At 47.2% G+C, this 20,092-nt stretch overlaps 1 protein-coding gene across 6 annotated transcripts in view; it reads left to right on the top strand.

Annotated features, from left to right (window-relative positions):
* The window catches only part of LOC137546917 (interleukin-5 receptor subunit alpha-like), an 89,875-nt gene that overhangs the window by 15,078 nt on the left and 54,705 nt on the right, over positions 1 to 20,092 (top strand). Inside the window, exons 1-2 of one of the 6 annotated variants that reach the window (XM_068269951.1) lie at positions 10,142 to 10,286; positions 18,128 to 18,262. Coding sequence is in view for 1 of the 6 variants with exons in the window: in XM_068269949.1 (XP_068126050.1) it covers positions 8,611 to 8,646 (36 nt within the window). In the remaining 5 variants the exon portion in view is untranslated. Of the gene's footprint in view, positions 1 to 8,343; positions 8,651 to 9,186; positions 9,280 to 10,137; positions 10,287 to 18,127; positions 18,263 to 20,092 lie in introns of those variants that run through there. The other 5 variants (XM_068269949.1, XM_068269954.1, XM_068269955.1 and 2 more) reach the window with 5 other exon arrangements.

The raw sequence follows: 20,092 nt of genomic DNA, 5'->3' as shown, positions 1-20,092 counted from the left end.
CCAATTCCAAATACTAACACGTGCAGCAAGATATAAAACTGGTGCACATACTGGTCCTGGTGCGCAGGTCAGTAAGTGGTGGGTGCAGGGTGCAGCTGCCTGACGGACGTTTCGCATTAGAATGCGCTTCAATGCTTAAAAGTGTACCTGAGATGGCATGAAATAAAAAAAATACTTACCTGGGACTTCCTCCAGCCCCCTCCGGCCTGATCGCTCCCTCGTTGTCTGCAGTTGTCTCCTCATTTGCCCGCAACTGGCCCCGAAAAATCCTCCAGTCAGGGCCAGTCAGCAAAGATGCAGTCCGGCCAGGCACGCTCCCCCGTCTCGCTCCTGTCGCCAGGTGCATTCTGCACCTGTAGGCTGTTGTTTTAGCCCCATCTCAGGTGCATTCTGCACCTGTAGGCTGTTGTTTTAGCCCCATCTCAGGTTCCCTTTAAAGGCAAAGCATAACTAGAATTGTATGCTGTTTGGAACTGGAAGCCAATAAAGAAAATTGAGGTGTGTTATAGGAAATGAAAAGAAGAACAAGCTTTAAGTAAAGCATGGGGAAATTAAAATGTTTCTAAAATAAAACTTGCCGTTTTGGAGATTTATTACATTTTTAATAAGCTATGAACTTTCAAGCCCTGTATAAAATTGTAAAGCTGGCCTTTGTGTCCTTTTTTTTTTTTCTTGTCATTTAACTACATTTATCTAGGACTTTAGACCTTGAAAAGTTAATTATTCTTAACAGAGGGACAATGGAAAAAACACTGACCTCATGTGCACACGTCCAACTAAAGCACACGAGCAATCAGACAACACGACCAAGTGGTTGAATGACTTGCATTTTCTGTGCACCAACCAAATGAACAACCAACATACTGCGCATGAGAGCAGAACAACTGACTGCACGATATGGCCACATTAAAAACAAGTACAAGTCATTCAAACAACTTGTACACACATGGCCAACTGCACAATATCAGCCCAACAGTAGCACGAGTTGATCCACTGATTGGATCGGACCAAATGCCTGCTAACAGTCGCTCATCTCATGACATGCACGGGGCACCAGGGACACCTTTAACATTAGGGGGAAAATGTTGGGGTGGCATGCCGGCCAAGATACAGTGTCACAAGGCTGATTCCGGATCGATTCCAGCATGAAATTGATCAGGAATCGGCCTGCGGTGTATGGGCAACCAAGAGATCTCTCTCTGAACACATTCAATTAGAGATAGATTTGTCTCTTGATCGAATCTGCTCATCATCGCTAGAAGTATGGCTACCTTTACACTGTCTGCACAGGGCCTGGTGAAATTCTCTGCTAGCATGGCTTATAGGTAGGGAGCACATTTATTAGAATCATATGCGTTTTGTTGTAGAGCAAAAAATGCATTCAAATGTGTATAATGTAAGGCTAGGTACACAGTGGGCATTCCGTTCACAGTGGAGCAGACAGATTATATATATATATATATATATATATATATATATATATATATATATATATATATATATATATATATATATATGTATATATATATATATATATATATGTGTGTGTGTGTGTGTGTGTGTTGCTCCCGGGGGTGGGGGGGCACATCCTCAAGTTTGCTTCAGTTCAGGCAATAAGGAGTCTAGAACCTGTCCTGGCGAGGTGTACAAAGACTTGCCTATTGTCAAGCATGGCAGTGGAAGTGTCATGGTTTGGGGCTGCATGAGTGCTGCCGTCACTGGGGAGCTACAGTTCATGAACGCTATCATGTACTGCGACATACTGAAGATGAGCATGATCCCCTCTCTTTGGAAACTGGAATACATAGCAGCATTCTAACATGATAGTGACTAGAGATGGCCCAAACAGTTCACCGGTGAACATGGGCTGTTCACCGTTCACATTTAACGCACATATTTGCATTTTCATTTTTTGACATTAGAAATAGAGATGGCCCGAACAGTTCGCATGCGAACGCAAATACGCGAACTTCTGTGGTTCGCGTTCATGGTAAACCGTGAACTATATGCAAGTTCGACCCGCCCCCTATACTACAACATTAGGCTCAACTTTGACCCTCTACATCACAGTCAGCAGACACAGGGTAGCCAATCAGGCTACACTCCCTCCTGGAGCCCCCCTTATAAAAGGCAGGCAGCGTTGGCCATTTACCTCACCCCTGTGGCTGCAGTAATTAGAGAAGTGAGAGTTGCTGCAGAGACATAGGGAAAGCTTAGTTAGGCTCTTGTTAGGCTTGTTAGCTTGCTCCTGCTGATACTTATTGCTAAAAAGCACCCCTCAACAGCTTTTGAGAGCTAATGTTGTTCATGTGATCTATTTTTTTTTTGTGTGTGTGTGTCCCACTGACACTTACATATACAGCCCTGTCAGTCAGTTGCAGCTGGCCCTTGGCCCCTTGCTAATTTCTACTGTGCCACTGCCAAGCCCAGCACATTCAGTGCCTACCTTTTCACTGCACATGTGTGACAGGTAGCTGCACATTTGTAATACCAATCACCTGTTCATGTTTACTGCACCTGCGTGACAGAAGCATGCAGTGTTGTATACCAGTCACTGCACCTGTTCACGGTACCTGTGTGTGTGACAGCTGCACATTTGTAATAGCAATCACTGCATACCTGTTCATGTTTACTGCACCTGCGTGACAGAAGCATGCAGTGTTATATACCAGTCACTGCGCCTGTTCACGGTACCTGTGTGTGTGACAGCTGCACATTTGTAATACCAGTCACTGCATACCTGTTCATGTTTACTGCACCTACGTGACAGAAGCATGCAGTGTTGTATACCAGTCACTGCACCTGTTCACGGTACCTGTGTGTGTGACAGCTGCACATTTGTAATAGCAATCACTGCATACCTGTTCATGTTTACTGCACCTGCGTGACAGAAGCATGCAGTGTTATATACCAGTCACTGCGCCTGTTCACGGTACCTGTGTGTGTGACAGCTGCACATTGTATTGATACCAGTCACGGCATACCTGTTCAGTACACCTACATGACCGCACGCAGTGTTATATTATATACCAGTCACTGCATATCTGTTCACTGTACCTGTGTGTGTGACAGCTGCACATTTGTAATACTAGTCACTGCATACCTGTTCATGGCCTCTGTGTGTGCATGTGTGACAGCTGCACATTTGTAATACCAGTCTGTGCATACCTGTTCACTGCACCTGTGTGAACGCACGCTGTTTTATATACCAGTCCGTGCATACCTGTTAACTGCACCTGTGTGACAGCTGCACATTGTATTGTAATACCAGTCAATGCATACCTTTCACTGCATCTGTGTGACTGCACATTGTATTATTCAAGTCAGTGCGTACCTTTCACTTCATCCCCCCCGATATGGACAAAACAACAGGCAGAGGCAAAGCCAGAGGCAGACCCAGAGGCAGGCCACCCGGCAGGTATGTTCAAGGTCGTGCTGACGTGATTTTGTGCGGCCCTGACCAAAGTAGAGTGCTCAGAAGAAGGCATCAACTCCCAAGATTGTCAGGACGTGGTTGACTATTTAACACAGAACACCTCATCTTCCGCAGCCACCAGATCTACTCCAAGCTCCACATCTGCTACATTTGACATTTCGCAGGAGTTAGTTGGTGGGGAATTAACTGATTCACAACCATTATTTTTACAACAAGATGAAGGCGCTAAGCAAGTTACACCACCTCATATGTCTGAGTTAGGCGACACTATGGACGTAAGGTGTGAGGAGGATGATGAAGTACCTGCTGTTGGTGCAGTTTTGGAGGTGTCTGATACAAGCGAAGCTGGGGAGGATGATTATGATGATGATGATTATGATGATATGGATGTCACGTGGGTTCCCAATAGAGGAGAGGAACAGGGGGCAGTTCAGAGGGGAAGTCAGAGAGGAGTAGGAGGAGACGAGTTCCTGAAAGAAGCAGCTGGTGACAGTGTCCGGCGCCATGTATTGCCACCTATGGATAGCCAGCCAACATGCCCTTCAACGTCAGCTGCTGACGCCACCATAGTGCCATCACCCCAGGGCTCAGCGGTGTGGAATTTTTTTGTGTGTCTGCCTCAGATGAGAGCAATGCCATTTGTTCTCTCTGCCACCAAAAATTGAGCCGTGGAAAAGCCAACACCCACGTAGGGACAACTGCCTTATGAAGGCACATGGAGAAAAGGCACAAACTGCAATGGGAAGACCACCTGCAGAAAAGCAGCACAAAAAAGCAAAGCCACCCTCCTTCTCCTCTTCCTCCTTCAGGTGCATCATCTTCAGTCGCTTTCTCCCTTGCACTTTCACAATCACAGCCACCCTCCTCCACTCCGCCTCTCACCTTGAGTGGTTCCTGCTCCTCTGCCCACAGCAGCAGCCAGGTATCCGTGAGGGAAATCTTTGAGCGGAAGAAGCCAATGTCTGCCAGTCACCCCCTTGCCCAGCGTCTGACAGCTGGCTTGGCGGAACTGTTAGCTCGCCAGCTGTTACCATACCAGTTGGTGGACTCTGAGGCCTTCCGAAAATTTATGGCCATTGGGACAACGCAGGGTAAGATACCAAGACGCAGTTATTTCTCAAAAAAGGCGATACCCAAACTGTACCATGAAGTTGAAAGGCAAACGCTGTCATCTCTGGCACACAGCGTTGGGTCAAGGGTCCATGTGACCACAGATGCCTGGGCTGCCAAGCACGGTCAGGGCAGGTACATAGCCCATTGGGTCAACCTGGTGATCGCTGGCAAGCAGGGAGTATGTGGCTGTGCAGCGGACCTAGTTGTGACACCTCCACGGCTTGCAGGCAGGCCTCCTGCCACCTCCTCTCTTTCTCCTCCTACTCTTCCTGCTACATCCTCTTCACTGTGGTCGTCCGTCTCCTCCTTGGCTGAGTGGCAGTACAACTCTACTGGTGCTGCGATCTCCTCTCCAGCTACACAGCCCCAGCTCCCCAGGGCCTATGCTGCATGCCAGGTACGACGGTGTCACTCCACCTTAGACATGTCTTGCCTCAAAGCGGAGAGTCACACTGGAGCAGCTCTCCTGCCTGCTCTGAACAAACAGGTGGATCAGTGGCTGACCCCGCACCAACTGTAAATCAGCAACGTGGTGTGTGCCAACGGCAGCAATCTCATTTCAGCTTTGAATTTGGGAAAGTTGACACATGTACCCTGCATGGCACATGTGCTGAATGTAATAATTCAGAGATTTGTGTGTGAATACCCAGGCCTACAGGACGTCCTGAAGCAGTCTAGAAAGGTGTGTGGGCATTTCAGGCGGTCTTACACGGCCATGGCAGCTTGGCCATTATTCAGCGGAGAAACAACTTGCCGGTGAGGCACTTGATTTGCGATAGCCCGACTCGCTGGAATTCAACGCTCCTGATGTTCAACCGCCCGCTACAACAGAAGAAAGCCATCAACCAGTATCTCTACAACTACAGTGAAAGGACATGCTCTGGGGAGATGGGGATGTTCTGGCCGAAGTACTGGACACTCATGCGAAATGCCTGCAGGCTGATGCGGCCATTTGAGGAGGTGACAAACATGGTGAGGCGCAGTGAAGGCGCCATCAGCGACTTGATCCCATATGCTTTCTTCCTGGAGCGTGCCGTGCGTAGAGTGGTGGATCAAGCTGTGGGGGAGCGTGAAAAGGAACAGGAGGAAGAGTTGTGGGATCAATTCTCAGCAGAAACAGATGTTTCCTCAACAACTGCGGCAGGGGGGAGGAGGAAAAGTCGTGTGGGGAAGAGGAGTCAGATGATGAGGAAGGTGGGTTTTTTTGAGGAGGAGGCGGAAGAACAACCGCAGCAGGCGTCGCAGGGGGCTTGTGCTGCTCAACGTTCCTGTGGTATTCTTCGTGGCTGGGGGGAGGAGGAGAACTTACCTGACATCACTGAGGAAGAGCAAGAGGAGATGGATAGTACACCTGCATCCAAATTTGTGCAGATGGTGTCTTTCATGCTGTCCCGCCAGTTGAGGGACCCCCGTATAAAAAAACTCAAGGGGAATGAGCTGTACTGGGTGGCCACACTACTAGACCCTCGGTATAAGCACAAAGTGGCGGAGATGTTGCCAACTCACCTGAAGGCAGAAAGGATGCAGCACTTGCAATACAAGCTGGCAACTATGCTTTACAGTGCATTTAAGGGTGATTGCACAGCACAACGGAATAAAGGTACCACTGCCAGTAATCCTTCTCCCATGTCCATGCAGGCAAGGACAGGACGCTACAGCGATCTCATGGTGATGTCAGACATGCGGACATTCTTTAGTCCAACGCCTCGCCTTATCCCTTCCGGATCCACCCTCCACTGGCAGGTAGCCAACTACCTGGCCTTAAGTCTGGATGTAGACACTATGAGCAGCGATGAACCCCTGGACTACTGGGTGCGCAGGCTTGACCTGTGGCCAGAGCTGTCACAATTTGCAATCCAAATTCTGTCTTGCCCTGCCTCAAGAATCCTTTCAGAAAGGACCTTCAGCGCAGCTGGAGGCATTGTCACTGAGAAGAGAAGTCGCCTAGGTCACAAAAGTGTTCAGTACCTCACCTTTAGCTGCCCGCCCGAAGACTAAGCCGGTCCCCACACACAGCATCTCTGCCTGCATGTCATGTGACTGCCTGCCCCAAGACTAAGGTACTCCCCACACAGCATCTCTGCCTGCAGGCCGCTTGACTGCCTTTTCCGCCACCATCAACAGGGTCCAGGACTCCAGGCGGATTCCTGAATTTTTAAGGCCACTGCTAGCAGCGGCCGCTATAATAATTTTTCTGGTGTGTGTACATGCCTGCCTAATTTTTCTGGCTGCAGTTGCAACAACAAAACAGAAGGCATGTACATGTGTCAATTCCCCTTCGTGATCGTTACTTTGCCGCGGTAAAGGGGCTTGCGTATCACAATGAAGCAATGACCGCCGGCTATATGAGTGTCTCGGGGGGGGGGGGGGTGCACACCCGAGATAATAAGGTCATTTCTTCATTGTGGACAGACCAAATTCGATCAGCTGGACAGTCACTGTTGTTCTGTCATTGAGCTACCTCAGCCCAGTGACCATATGGGCTTGAAAACCGCTATCCCCAGCACTCTGGCTATGGTGCGCACCAGTCCAGCACGGCCGTCACTACACAAACAGCTGTTTTCAGTGCGTTACACAGTGAGTTTGGTGTGTCAGTGTGAAGCAGTACACTAATTACACTACTTGATTGATGTATACACATGCAAGATGTTTTAAAGCAGTTTAGGCCTCCAATTTAGCATGCAATTTGATTTTGCCCTTAAAACGCTGCTGTGTGTCAAATCCTGATTTTTCCCCGGGACTTTTGGCGTGTATCCCACTCTACCATGCCCCCCTCCAGGTGTTAGACCTCTTGAAACACCTTTTCCATCACTTTTGTGGCCAGCATAAATGTTTCTAGTTTTCAAAGTTCGCCTCCCCATTGAAGTGTATTGCGGTTCGCGAAAGTTCGTGCGAACCAAACGTTTGCGGAAGTTCGCGTTTGAGGTTCCGAACCGAAAATCGGAGATTCGAGCCATCTCTAATGAGAATTAATAGCAAAGGGCATGTAAGTGCTAGAAACACCATATTTACAGGGTATGTTAAGAAGGAGAGTGGGAACGAGAGGAAATAAAATTCAAAAAGACCTCGTAGTTTTAGAGAAAATTGATTTTAATGTTCTTGTTCTGAGTGGTTTCAACCACAACTAACTTTAGTTTAGAGGTTAATGGAAAAGCCCCCAAACGTGCTAGAAACACCAAATTGGCAGGGAATGTTAAGAAGGACATTGGGAACAAGAGAACAAACATTTCAAAAAGACTATATCGTTTTTGAGAAAAATAATGTTAAAGTTACAGACAGGCCCGCCATCAGGGGGGGATAGCCATCACTTCCGTCAGGGGCCCGGGGCCCCCAGGGGCCCGCCCGCCACCCCCCTCCTCCTACTTACTTCTAGGAGTGTGGCCGCCTGGTTCTCCTGCCACCGCCCGCACACCCGACTGAACACACAGTACCCTGTACTGTCTGCAGCCTCCTCCCGAGCTCCCTGCACTGCTGGCACAACCAAACTCCAGATCAGTGGTGGTCGGGGCCCGGTGCCCAGAGAGCGGCAGACAGCGCTGTAAACTGGAAGTGACAGGATGACTTCCTGTTTCTGAAATATCGCGCGCAGCCCCTGTACACTTACTGTACAACAGCAGCTCCCATTCTCCTAGCACTGAGTCCCGGCCACGAGCTGTGGAGATGAGTGCAGCTGCAGAGGGAATTACCAGGTGGTCTGGAGTGTCACACAGCGGGCTGGTTGGCGGGTGTCAGAAATTCAGAACACATGGTAGAAACTTGGAGGAACTGTGGAAGAGCCGTGCTGGCAGAGACAACACACACAGCCTTGCCTGCAGGTCAGCCTGGCCCCTGACTGTGGAGTCTGAAGACTCGCATCCTGCAAAGATAAGAAGGGACACAGGCACTGCAGCTGTTTGTTTTCTACCCCCCATTCCAGGCTGCAAATCTCGGGGGAAGGGAAGAGTGCTCAGCTGAAGGGAACAGGAGTTCAGCTCACGCTGAGAATCGGAGCAGCCTTTTACAGTGCATGGGGAAAGAAGCGCTGGCTGCAGAAAGCTGTATGATCCGCCTCCTGACTGAGAATGCCTTCTGCTGCTGTGACCCTGGCCTGCATGCTCGTGAGTACGTGAACCCCCTCCCCACTACCACTGTTCCCAGCAACCCACACCCCCTCACTTCTGTAGAGGAACCATAGCTCCCAGCAAGCCCCCCCCCCACATTCATAAAGGTACTACAGCTCCCAGCAAGCCCCCTCCCACATTCATAAAAGTACTACAGCTCCCAGCAAGCCCCCCTCCCACATTCATAAAAGTACTACAGCTCCCAGCAAGCCCCACTCCTACATTCATAAAAGTACTACAGCTCCCAGCAAGCGCCCCCCCCCCCCGCCCCTTTATAAGGGCACTACAGCTTCCATAAAGGCACCAGAGTTCCCAGCATGCTACGCTGGCTTCTGTAGAGGCACCAAAGATCCCAGCATGCCCCTCCTCCTTATATGTTTCCCCTGAGGGTCCCTGAGGCAGCTGGTGAACCCCCCTGGTCTCTCACAGTGAATAGAGGTCCCCCGGAGCTTCTGAGTATTCACAGTGGAGCACACAGACACCTGTTCAGCTGGCACGCTCATCTGTGCATTTTTCTATCTTCGCAGGCGCCTCATCTATCTATATGAGCACTTGAATACATGCTGTCAGGTAATAGAGATGAGGCACCCATGAGGATGAAGCACACAGAGGAGCAAGCCGGCCGGACAGGTGAGTGCGTTCCACTGAAAATGTTCTGCGGGGGACCCGGGGGACCACTATTTACATTAGAGGAGGCCTAAGGGCCCAGCGACCATCTCTGACGGTTCGGGGGGCCCAGGCCTGATGATGTGTGAGGGGCCCCAAAATTTCTGATGGCGGCCCTGGTTACAGAAAAAAGTACCAAAGTTACTGCAGTAAAATAACAGATAATGTATTAACATGTATATAAATGTATTTATTTTCATTTTTTAAAATATGTTCAGAGCATGGGAAATATATTAAAAAATTACATTGGGTCCCAACCTCCCGACCCTCTTTAACCCCTTGTCCCACATGCAGGCCGGGATAGCCAGAATGCGGAGCCCCGACTATACCAGCCCGCATGGTCCATGGTATGTGGGGGAGAGGGGCGGCCAAGCACCCAGATTCAAATCCCAGCCAGGGCACTATCTGCATGGACTTTGTATGTCCTCCCTGTGTCTGCATGGGTTCCTTCTAGGCACTCCGGTTTCCTCTTACACCCCAAAAACATACAGATATGTTAATTGGCTTCCCCCTAAAAATTGTCCCTAGACCATGATACATACACTTCACGATATAGACATATGACTGGTAGGGATTCGATTGTGGGCTCTACTGAGTGACAGTTAGTGACAAGACAATATGTACTCTGTACAGCGCTGTGGAAGATGTTGGCGCTATATAAATACTAAATAATAATAGTATTTCTCTAACATTATTAATTCACAAACATATTTCTCGCTAGATGTTAAAATGTTAAAATTACTTTTGCTTTCCTCCAAAAATGATTCAGCCATACAGGATATACAGAAAAAAGGAACTGCTGTTGTTTGATTCTTTTCCTCTTTGTGACGTTTGTAATGTACTAGTCAAAGGAGGGAAGTCCCATGATTTATAGTCTTCCATAGCTTCACAACCTCAAATTCTCACACATGCTATGTTTTGAGAAAGATGGCTGAGGATCCCTAACAATCCGTAACAATCAGATGGAATAGGTGAGTTCAGCTTGCTGAATAAAGAAGCATGCTTGTTTTATTACTCTCATAACAATGACCCTGTGTTATACAGAAATAAAGATCTATGTCTGCAGCAATAACAAATCACATCTATGCATATGCACCAACACACAGACACAGATATACACAGACACATACATAAATAAATACACAAATGCATCCGCACACACTTACATTCTTCTAGATTTAATCACCCATATGCAATTAACAATTTCTCCTAAGGTATCTCCTAGGAGACAATTTTAATATTCTCTTTGAAATAACATTTAAGCATTTTACAATTGAAAAAAGTACCCAAAAGCTAGTGAAAAGGTACCATCGAAACAACTTTGAGTACTGTATATTCTTACTTGCTGGGGGCTTGAAAGGCATTTTATCACAAGGTGTGAATATATCACCTAGGAGAGTAAAATAGTGAATTGCATATGGGCCTGTGGCCCTTTTTTAATTCACTTTTTCTCCTAGGAGATAATTTTTCATCTTCTGTTTAAAATAACTTTTCAGCACTCTGCAATTGAAAAAAATGCCGTAAAGTTGGTGAAAAGTACTGCCAAAAATATTTTGAGTATTTTCATGCTTGCTGGTGGCTTAAAAGGCATTTTTACTGATAAGGTGATAAACGATCACCTAGGAGAAAACTTTGGAGAAAAAGCGAATTGAATAGGGGCCAATATGGACAAGTTGTAGGGACACTTTTTTGGAGGAACAGTCCTTCTTTTCTTCTCTTTCTTCTTTATTTGTCCCTCTTTCTGGACTGATCAACAGATCCATGTAAATGCTGAACTGACTGTTTATTACCATCCTTTAAATTGATATACCGGTATGTCTAATTTTCAAATGTTAGAACGAAGAGTCAGCAGCACCACATCAATGTGATTTAAAGCTCTTTATTGCATAAAAGAGAGGTAGCCCACAGCGACAGACGCTGTTTCGGAAGTATCCTTCTTCAAGCTGAATAAGCTCTCTCTCTTTCAAATGTTGATTGTTGGCATGAAGGAGAACTAATGCTAATAGAAAGGACTAGTGCGCTTTGAATTATAAAATGCATTGTTTGTGGTATGCATGATTAGGGGTGTGTTGGTGATGTGGATGGAGGTGTAGAAGGGGCGTGTCTTAAGCATCCCACTTTCTTATATCAAAAAGTTGGGAGGAATGGTTTCTGTATGTGAAAAAAAATGCATCATTTGAGTGCATTGTTCCTGCTGCAGACATGCCTTACTGATGTTTTTCGGACTGCATAATGTCTTCCAATTCTTTTAACAGTTTTTGCATGTTTACTATGTTAACATTTGGCAAGCTATTTATTCAAATCTCACATGTAGAAAGTATGACCTCCTGAACGTTTCATTGCTGCCCTGCTATTATAAGTGCTTGCACAGCTGCATAGGACTTTTATGACAGTTAATAAATCTTCAGGAGAGAGAAAGTATTGACTGAAAAAAAATGCTTTTTGTAACATTTTGTGTAGCGTTTTTCAGTGCAATTTGTGGTACAAGTGGAGCGCTCTACAATATACTGCCGGCGATTGTACAGTGATTCCGATTCAAGGAGACGGGGGGGTGGGGGGGTGGGGGGGTTATATCTTGTTTTAAAGTTTTAATTACCTGCTAGATGTCTTGGGGTGTTTGTTTCAAGGCTTTCAGAGTGTTGCTTTGCCCCCTTGCACAAAAGGTCATCCGCGCTTTTGTGCACCTTTTGTGCAAGGGGTGGGGCTACACAGCGGTCACAGACATCAAGAGACCTGGCAGATAGATAAAACTATTTCAAAAAGTAAACTCACCCACAAAGTTGTTGCAAAATTGCTTTTGAAAATCGGTTCAAAAGCGATTTTGCAGTGCATTGGAGCGCAATCGCTCCAAATATGCTGCAGGATTCACGATTGTTGTATGTTTTTGCACAGTGGCGTAGCTAAGGAGCTATGGGCTCCGGTGCAAGTTTTGCATTGGGGCCCACCAAGGGCTCCAATGCGGTCGCTACCTCTGCACCCCCTATTGCTATGCCACTGGTTTTGCATGTTGTACAGCAAAGCATATGTTGGCGCTCTAAAAATAAAAATAATGATAATAAACCAGATCTTCATGCAATCGTTGTGCGCCTGATGTAGTCACACTGATTTGACTATAATGACCAACCCCGCCATGGCAGTCGTTATGGAGCACCACTCAGAGTTCAGTCCAGCGTGTGTATGGACCTTTAGGGCTGGTTCAGGAGGATGTTTCAATCACCTGCCCAGAGTCTCGTCCAAATGCTTTTCTGCAAGCGTGCAGGGGTTCTCAGACAGTGGAAAAATAAAGATCAAAATGCTGCTTTTGCATAAACGGCGGTAAATGACGTGCAAGTGTGCGTGTAAACTGGCCCTGAGTTGTTGCACCACACAAGAGAGATGTTTTAGGTAAACACTGTACGGTATTTATTTCTGCATCTGTAGATTTATTTCTTCATCCATATTTCAGGAAGATTTTTCTATTTGTGATTAAAAGGTTTATTTTAGAATTTTTAATTTAATTTAATTTTCTGACATGATTTTGTTTTGAAACGTTTTATTATACTCAAAATATATACTAGACCCTTGCTGGGTGGATTTTAATAGGTTGCAAGCAAACATTTCACAAAAATTAATTGAACCACTTTTTGCACAGACATTCTGCAGAAATTGAACGCTAGGGAGGTTACGATAGAGAGCTAGAAAGAGAAAGAAGGAAAAGATAGACAACATAATAAAAACACTACATTATGAGATTGGGTGTCCCTTCAAACACTGGAACAAACCCTTGGCACACAGAAATTAGACCACTGGAGCTGGATACAATTTAGACATTTCATTCTGTCCCAAGGTACCAAATCTAGCTTTACAAGACCTCTTACCATTTTTGAGCGAACATGGTTCAGTGAGGGCCAGATAAAAGGAATGATCTCATGAATTGTGATGAAACGCGGAAAAGCCGCTGTCTCTCAAAGTGAGGCGGCTGTTTCCGCGTCCAACATTGCGTCACAACGCGGAAAAAACGCTGCATGCCGCATAGGCAGAGCGGCGGAATCCACATTGGGAACGGCGGAATCCTCATTGGAGGCGACTCCCGCACTCAGTTCACTAGATACATTGCAAGACAGTACTGGTGTGGCTGGGACTGATAGTCCACCTAGATTCAGAGTGACATGCGCGCGCGCACAGAGGCTGAGCTTAAATAACAGCCAGAAGGGAGTCAGCTGACCAGGCGGGTCAGCTGACATTTTCCACCACTCTCATTGGTCCAGCAATTAGGGAGGTCCTGGAAAGGTCCTTGTGTATATATACCACTGGCTGTTCACTTGCTCTTTGTCTGGCGTGCGATCACACATGTGGGAGCACCCAGATCCGTAGTCAGATCCGTAAGTGTGCCGGGACCAGCTGGAGCTGTAATCCTACACTTAGCTAGATTCTGTTGATAGCTAAAGTACTAGTTTGATTGTGATTATCTGTTATGACTTCCTGCTTGCCTGACTATCCTCCTGAACTCTGATCTTGTACCTCGATATTTCTGATACTCTGTTGCCGAACACTGGGAAAAATTACAACTCTTTGTGTTGCATATGTCTACTTCCACCATTATACTCGGCATGCCGTGGTTGCACCTTCATTCTCCACACATCGATTGGGCCACCGGCCAACTAATCTCTTGGTCAGCACACTGCTTTCAGCAATGTTTAAGGAAGGTGACACTGGGCCAAACCAGGGTTCATGTACAGGGGGTACCTGAGCAATATTCAGAATTTTCTGATGTATTCTGTCCCAAGGCAGCAGACAAATTACCCCCACATCGCTCTTTTGATTGCCCCATTGATATCCGTTCTGGTTGTATGCCCCCTCGGGGTCATTTGTACAATTTATCTGGGCCAGAAAAGTTGGCCATGCAAGAATATATCCAGGAGAATTTGGCCAAGGGTTTCATTCGTCCGTCCCGATCGCCTGCTGGAGCAGGTTTCTTTTTCGTTAAAAAGAAAGACGGGGGCCTGCGGCCCTGTATCAATTACCGGGGACTAAATAAAATCACGGTAAAGAACCGCTATCCGTTACCCCTGATAGACGATTTATTTACGCAGGTCACGGACGCTAAGATCTTCTCAAAACTGGATTTGCAGGGAGCGTACAACCTGGTACGCATAAGAAAGGGTGATGAGTGGAAAACGGCCTTTAACACGCCAGACGGGCATTACGAGTACCTGGTGATGCCCTTTGGGTTATGTAATGCCTCGGCCGTTTTGCAGGAACTCATCAACGAGGTCTTCAGAGAGGTGTTGGGGAGATTCGTGCTGGTCTATCTAGACGATATACTTGTTTTCTCCAACAACCTCTCTGAGCACAGAACGCATGTGAAATTTGTACTCAACAAACTAAGGCAAAACTCTCTATACGCTAAACTTGAGAAATGTATTTTTGAAGTAACATCTGTCGCCTTTCTGGGTTACATTATTTCCACCACGGGCCTGTGTATGGACCCCGCCAAAGTCTCTGCTGTGTTAGAGTGGCCCCAACCCGTGGGGTTAAAATCTTTACAGCGGTTTTTAGGCTTTGCGAACTATTACAGAAGGTTCATAAAGGGGTATTCCACGGTCATTTCACCCCTCACCTGTCTTACAAAAAAAGGGGCGGATACTAACCACTGGACCCCAGAAGCTCTACGAGCATTCTCCACTCTGAAAGACTTGTTTTGCTCAGCACGTTGACACTTCTTACCCCTTTATTGTTGAGGTGGACGCCTCAGAGGTCGGGGTAGGGGCTGTGCTGTCTCAGTGATCAGGGTTGCAGGGAAGATTACATCCCTGTGCCTATTTCTCTCGTAGGTTCTCTCCGGCAGAAAGAAACTACGATATAGGCAATAGAGAGCTCCTTGCCATTAAACTTGCTTTTGAGGAGTGGCGTCACTGGCTGGAAGGAGCAGAGCATACCATTACAGTATACACTGATCACAAAAATCTGGAATACATCGAGGGGGCTAAGAGGTTAAGTCCCCGTCAGGCTCGATGGTCGTTATTTTTTTCGAGGTTCAGGTTCATGATTACGTACACCCCGGGCAGCAAGAACATTAAGACAGATGCTCTGTCCAGATGCTTTGAGCCAGAGACAGCCCAGCCTCCTGCCCCAGAGTCCATTATCCCACAGAGGCTAGTGCTAGCTGCAAATGAGACTTGGGAGGACTGGACAGAGACCCTCAGGCCTTTTCAGCAGGATGTCCCCGAAGGGAAACCTGAAGGGGTGATGTTTGTACCCCTACCCTTTCAACTCCGCACTTTGCAGATGTTTCATTCTCACAAGAATGCGGGACACCCTGGGGCATATAGAACTCAGGATCTAGTGTCCAGGTGTGCTTGGTGGCCTTCCTTAGCAGCAGACTGCAAGGAGTTCGTTAGGGAATGTGCAGTTTGCGCAAAGAGTAAACCCTCCCGGCTGGCACCTGTGGGTACCTTGCGGCCTTTACCCACCCCGAGTGAGCCATGGACTCATTTGTCCATGGATTTTGTGGGTGAACTTCCCAAGTCAGAAGGTATGTCGGTCATTTGGGTGGTAGTCGACCGCTTCAGTAAAATGGCCCATTTCGTGCCCTTGAAAGGACTCCCCTCGGCCCAGGAATTGGCCGACTTGTTTATTACACATGTGTTCCGGCTGCACGGCATTCCGGAGAACATAGTGTCGGATCGGGGAGTCCAGTTCGTTTCTAGATTCTGGAGGGCATTCTGCCAACAAATGGGCATGAAGCTGTCATTTTCATCGGGCTACCACCCACAGACCAATGGGCAAACGGAGAGAATCAACCAGTCATTGGAGCAATGTTTGAGGTGCTACGTTGCGGAGACGCAGAGCGACTGGGTCAAATTTATGTCCTTCGCGGAGTTCGCACAAAATAATTTGAAAAGCTCTTCCACCGGATTCTCTCCGTTCCAGGTTGTGTCTGGAAGATTGCCCAAATTCTCACCATTGCCAGTGGCCTCCACCCCGTTTCCAGCTCTGGAGGCCTGGCAGAGGTCTTTTAAAGACATTTGGCGCACGGTGAGAGATAGTTTACAAAAGGCATTTTTGAGTCAGAAGGGTCAAGCTGACAAAAGACGTTCGGTGGAGTGGAGCTTCCAGCCAGGAGACTTGGTTTGGGTGTCCACACGTAATTTGGCTCTGAAACAGCCCTCAGACAAATTGGGCCCCAGGTTTGTTGGTCCATTTCCGGTAGCGAAAAAGATTAACAATGTCACTTATACCGTTGATCTCCCCGCCAGCATGCGTGGGGTGAGATCATTTCACGTATCCCTGCTCAAACCAGCAGTCCATGTGGGCCCTACTCCTCCTCCTCCTGTCCTGGTGGATAGTCAACCTGAGTTCGAAATAGAAAAATTTTTGGACTCTCGCATTGTCCAGAACTCGGTACAGTATCTGGTACACTGGAAGGGATATGGCATTGAGGAGAGACAGTGGGTTCCGGGGACTCGGATGCATGCGGATGAGTTGAGGAGAGAGTTTCATGCCTTACACCCCGAGAAACCTGGTAGGAGTTGTCCGGAGTCCACTCCTCGGGGGGGGGGGGTACTGTGATGAAACGTGGAAAAGCCGCTGTCTCTCAAAGTGAGGCGGCTGTTTCCGCGTCCAACATTGCGTCACAACGCGGAAAAAACGCCGCATGCCGCATAGGCAGAGCGGCGGAATCCGCATTGGGAACGGCGGAATCCGCAATGGAGGCGGCTCCCGCACTCAGTTCACTAGATACATTGCAAGACAGTACTTGTGTGGCTGGGACTGATAGTCCACCTAGATTCAGAGTGACACGCGCGCGCGCACAGAGGCTGAGCTTAAATAACAGCCAGAAGGGAGTCAGCTGACCAGGCGGGTCAGCTGACATTTTCCACCACTCTCATTGGTCCAGCAATTAGGGAGGTCCTGGAAAGGTCCTTGTGTATATATACCACTGGCTGTTCACTTGCTCTTTGTCTGGCGTGCGATCACACATGTGGGAGCACCCAGATCCGTAGTCAGATCCGTAAGTGTGCCGGGACCAGCTGGAGCTGTAATCCTACACTTAGCTACATTCCGTTGATAGCTAAAGTACTAGTTTGATTGTGATTATCTGTTATGACTTCCTGCTTGCCTGACTATCCTCCTGAACTCTGATCTTGTACCTCGATATTTCTGATACTCTGTTGCCGAACCCCGGCTCGTCCTTAGACTCTGCTTCTGCCTCCTGATCTTGTACCTCGATATTTCTGATACCCTGTTGCTGAACTCTGCCTGTACCTAGACTCCGCCTCTGCCTTATGATCTTGTACTTTGTCTGTCCGTGTGTGTACGACCTGGCTTGTCCAACCTTGAGAACCGACCTTACGCTTGGAGGCGGTTCCTCGTCCTGTCAGTGACATCTCCTCCTGAGTGTCACTCTCAGACTATCCTTTCTACTGTCAGTCCGACTCCTCCCGTCTTGGAGAGCTCAGGTCTGCGGAAGGAATCTGTGCAATACTCCTTGCTGCACTGAGGCCTAGTCCTCTAAGTGTTACTGTTACACCAAACACCACACTCTACTCAGGTGAACAGAGGTTAGCTAGTATATCGGTTTATCGGTGATACTGCAGATCACTGATAATCTGGTATACATCTGTATTCCCAGTGATACTGCAGATCACCGGTAATCAGATCCTCTCTGTGCTTCACCGATCGTTACATGAATGTATTCTTTATTAAACGACCCTCACGCTCCTTCGGTCACATTCCGGAATAATTGGGAACAAGACTTGGGGACTACATTCACTAACAAACAATGGGACATAATTTTGGTATTTGCTCATAAATCCTCTATCTCCTCTAGGTCTCAAGAACTTGGATATAAAAGCCTAACCAGGTGGTATCTAACCCCAGCCCGATTGCACTCCATGTTCCCTAACTCTTCCAATCTCTGTTGGAGATGCGGACAGGAAATAGGCACTCTGCTTCACATATTCTGGTATTGCTCTAAACTTACTAAATTTTGGTCTGATGTTAGAAGTATTATGCATGAACTGACTGATTTCCTCCCCCCTGATAACCCAGCTTTCTTTCTGCTCCATCATAACACGTGGTCAATCAGAAGATATGAGAAAACCTTAACAAGGCATTTGGTTAATGCGGCTAGAGCCTTAGTCGCTAGGCACTGGAAATCAGTGCAACCACCTACAATTAGAGAGTGGATCGGTTTGATGGGGCAGACACAACAAATGGAAGATTTAACTGCAACGATACATGATAGACATGAGCAATACTGGAAAACCTGGTTTGGCTGGTTCGAATTTAAAGAAACGCAGTGTTATCGCTCACTCATGATTAGCTAATTAGACTAGGAATGGTCTTAGTTTGATAGAATTGGAGGTTTCCCCCAGCTATTGCCTTTTCTCCCGACGTTGGGAGACTGCTTGTTCGTGTGCTGGTGCTCCCCTTGGCTTGCCCCGAGTTCTCGTCATGTCCGACCGCAACCTCAGTCTTCTCACTTCTCTTTCTCTTCTTTTTTCTATTCTTTTTCATGTTTGTCTTTGTCATATAATCATCCTGTTTTTGAGGGGGAGAGCCTGTTTATGTGGCAGAGGTCTGTACAATGACAGCAATTATGGACTTCCTGGTGTATGTTCCCTCTAGGCCCAGGAAAGCCGGCTTTTCAGAAACTTTTAACAGAGCTGCTGTACTGAACTGATAGCTAGCCTTTTACAAATTTTAATTGTTAATCAGGCAATCCCCTCCCTCCTCTTCAAACATGTATGTTTCTATGTCTACGGAGCCATTCCGGCTGATAGCCCTGCATGTACGCTTATAGTATGTAATTATTAGACTTTCCTCAGTTAGGCTGGTTTCACAGTGGGACGTTACAGGCGCACGTTAGAGCAGCCTGTAACGCAGCCCACCGCACAGTAATGAAAAATCAATGAGGCTGTTCACAGTGCGGACGTTGCGTTACATTGTAACGCTGCGTCACAAGACAACGTACTGCATGCAGCACTTTAGACGCGGCTGAGCCGCGTTAGACTGCTTGCACATGCTCAGTAATGTTGGGGAGGAGCGGAGAGCGGCCAGGCACATGGCTAATTAATATGCACTGCACGTTATGACGTGCAGTGTTTACTTCCTGGAGCAGCCGCTCTGTGCGGCGATTGGCCGGCGGGACCATGTGATGCCGCATGTGCGCAAGAGTGCGCATCACGGCATCACTGATGCCAGAGTGAGCTGCACAAGGCGGCTCACTCTGACGTCCAGATCCAGCACCACCAGGCGTTGAGTTAGGGGGACGTTATGCGACCTTAACGCCCCCTCTAACGCAACGTCCTGGTGTGAAATTAGCCTTAGTCCCATACTTGTTTCCTTTTATTTTATGTGTAATGATATGATATATATGACACCTATGTCCTTTGTTCATGTATATAAAATAAAATAATCTTTAAAAAAAACAAAACACTACATTAAATGAAAATATATTGTCCCAAAAACCTGCATTGTTTTGGGGCTTTTAAAAAAAATATCACATGTCATATTTTTTTTCTTCTTGTTCCCCAATAATTATTTAAAGCCTTTTGGTTTTCTATTGTAGGATATAAAAATGCTGAATCGTGAAAGTAAAGAGGGGAATCACAGGATTTCAAAATCAGAGATGAGTTAAAATAGGAAGTCCTATAGGAAACAGAAACGTTGGCACATCTGGATAGGGTGTTATGGTGTTATAACAATACAGAAAAAAACTATATATATATAGCCTATGACAGCCGATCATTTTAGTGTCTGCAAGGGGGGACAGCCGTGTCACACGGCTGTC

The sequence above is a fragment of the Hyperolius riggenbachi genome, chromosome 2 (genome assembly GCF_040937935.1).
Source record: "Hyperolius riggenbachi isolate aHypRig1 chromosome 2, aHypRig1.pri, whole genome shotgun sequence".
In the NCBI taxonomy this organism is placed as follows: domain Eukaryota; kingdom Metazoa; phylum Chordata; class Amphibia; order Anura; family Hyperoliidae; genus Hyperolius; species Hyperolius riggenbachi.
Note: the sequence above shows the minus strand (reverse complement) of the source record. Positions and strands in the feature narration are given on the sequence as shown.